At 61.0% G+C, this 2,198-nt stretch overlaps 1 protein-coding gene across 1 annotated transcript; it reads left to right on the plus strand.

Annotated features, from left to right (window-relative positions):
* Positions 1-437: 437 nt before the first annotated feature.
* LOC104351009 (C-C motif chemokine 21) lies at positions 438-1,467 on the plus strand. Its single transcript, XM_009956991.1, has 3 exons — positions 438-504; positions 1,091-1,211; positions 1,323-1,467. The coding sequence occupies exons 1-3, from the start codon at positions 438-440 to the stop codon at positions 1,465-1,467; spliced, it is 333 nt and encodes a 110-aa protein (XP_009955293.1).
* Positions 1,468-2,198: the final 731 nt, after the last annotated feature.

Raw genomic sequence — 2,198 nt, forward strand, 5'->3', positions numbered from 1 at the left:
TCCTTGGTTTCCCTAATGGCTTGGCCACCTTCCAGGGTCCCTGCCTGGGGAACAAACAGGCAAGTAGCAACACCCGACCCTCCAAGAGCAGGTAGCAGCAGGTTCCGAAGCTGGGTAAGAAACACGAGCCCACAAATTCATCTAGCTGTGATAGCGGCCGTATCTCCGGTGTGCCCCCCACTTGGCACCCCACGCTGTGACGGGCAGCTGGGAACAAGACAGGACGTGTCCGTAAAGGGGGGCTTGCAGCTTACAGGAATCCCACACCCTCCCGCTTCTCCGTCACCCAGCCCCTCGGCTGGCTGGTGGGCTGCCTGCCAGGCTGGCCGAAAATGAAAGCAAAGCGTCCGGAGATAAATAGGAGCAGCCTCGGCACAAGGCAGCAGTGCGTGTCCTGCTCCCTAGCCTTGACCAGCTCATCACTTGTGGCACCCGCCATGGCCCTGCGCCTCCTCCTGCCGCTGCTCCTGCTGGCTGCTACCCTCCTCATCTCCCAGGCTCAAGGTGAGGGGCGCGAAGCCCTCCTGCCCGCTTGTGGGTGGGATGGGGCAAGGGGAGGTGGGTGCTCAGGGGGACCTGCGCAGGGCGCTGGGTGGTGCGATGGCAGCGCACAGGGTGGGGGTGTTTGTGGTGCATTTGGGTGCGTGTGTGGCTGTGGGGTTTGCAGTGCAGTGGTGTGTCGGGGGTGTGCGCCTGTGTGGTTGGTGTGTGGCGTTGGCTTGCAGCGCCTGCTTGTCTTGGGAGCGCGTGTGTGTGTGTGAACGTGGCTGGCGGGGCAGCAGCAACCCGAGCTGAAAAGCGCAGGCAGGAGAACGAGGTTTAGTCCCTTTGCAAGGAGCTAGTCTCTGCCTCAGTTTACCCTCCTCCAGCAGAGAAATTGATGTCACATATGCCCAAGGGCAGGGTCTGATCTGCAACCGGGCACTTGGGTTGAGACCTCCCACCATCACATGCTGCCCTAGCACCTCTCCCGTGAATGACACCAAGCAAGCCCTGTGCTATCAGCTGGCAATGCTGTGCTCCCCTGGGGCTCTGAAGGTGCCCTGGCATGGTAAGGGTCCAAAACCCCATGTCCCCCCCTTGCTCCCAGGCATTGGCAGCTCGGCCTCGGACTGCTGCTTGAAGTACAGCCAGAAAACCATCCCCAGCAATGTGGTGAAGTCCTACACCCTCCAGGGACCCGCGTCAGGATGTTTGCTGCATGCTGTTGTGTAAGTACCCTGATGCTGTCAGTGCCATCCTGACAGGCTCCAGCCAAACCCTCCCTCCCCACGTCCTCCCCCTCCCCACCTCCCAGCAAACCTTTCTGCCTGCACCCTCAGCTTCACCACCAGAAGGAACAAGAAAATCTGTGCCTCTCCCACCGACGCTGCTGTCCAGAAGCTGATGCAGAACCTGGAGAAGAAGGACAAGAAGGGAAAGTCCCAGCGTCCCAGGCACAGATCCAAGCGGCAGAAGCGGCAGTAGGTCTAAGTCAGGCCTGAAGAGGTATGTGGAGGGTGTTGGGGGACAGCAGGGTGATAGGGTGAGGGTGCTGCTCCCCACTCCTCTGGGATGGGCAGGTGTCTGGCTCCCAGGACTGAGCCTGGGAGGGCAGCCAGAGCTGTGGCTGGAGCGCGGAGGTGCTTAGGGTGCAGGTGCTTCCTGGTCTGTGCTTGCCTTAAAATCAGATTTGTTTCTGGGGCTGCTGGGACAAGGCATTGCTTGGGGATGGGCAAGGCACACTGTGCAAGGCAAAGGCCCCCCAGCTGGGGTGAGTGCTCTCGCTGAGACCCTCTCCACCTCACCACCCCCTCATTGCCTTCCTTAGGACGGATGCCTCCCCTACTGATGACCGACCCACAGACCGGCAATGGACATCCACACACCATCCACCCACTGGCCCCGGGTGAGGACAGGAGTGGCTGAGGGGGCTGCCCTCTGCTCTGCAGCCCCCTCGGTGCTGCTGTGCCCACCACAGAGATTCCCCCAGCTGGGACCCCTGCACCAGCTGTGTGGTCTTAGCAGGGGGTGGGGGCGCCCAGGTCTTCGCTCGCCCCTTGGCCGTGCCAGCAGGGACCTGGACTGACTTGGGAGCTGAGCCACAGCCCCGAGAGGGCAGTGGGCAGCCTTCCCAGTGAAGGGGATTTCTGTAGCCTGGCAGTATGGCAGCTCTTCCTATGACATTTTGGGTGTTTTTATACATCTGTATTTATATT

Source organism: Leptosomus discolor, chromosome Z (genome assembly GCF_034619465.1).
Source record: "Leptosomus discolor isolate bLepDis1 chromosome Z, bLepDis1.hap2, whole genome shotgun sequence".
In the NCBI taxonomy this organism is placed as follows: Eukaryota; Metazoa; Chordata; class Aves; order Leptosomiformes; family Leptosomidae; genus Leptosomus; species Leptosomus discolor.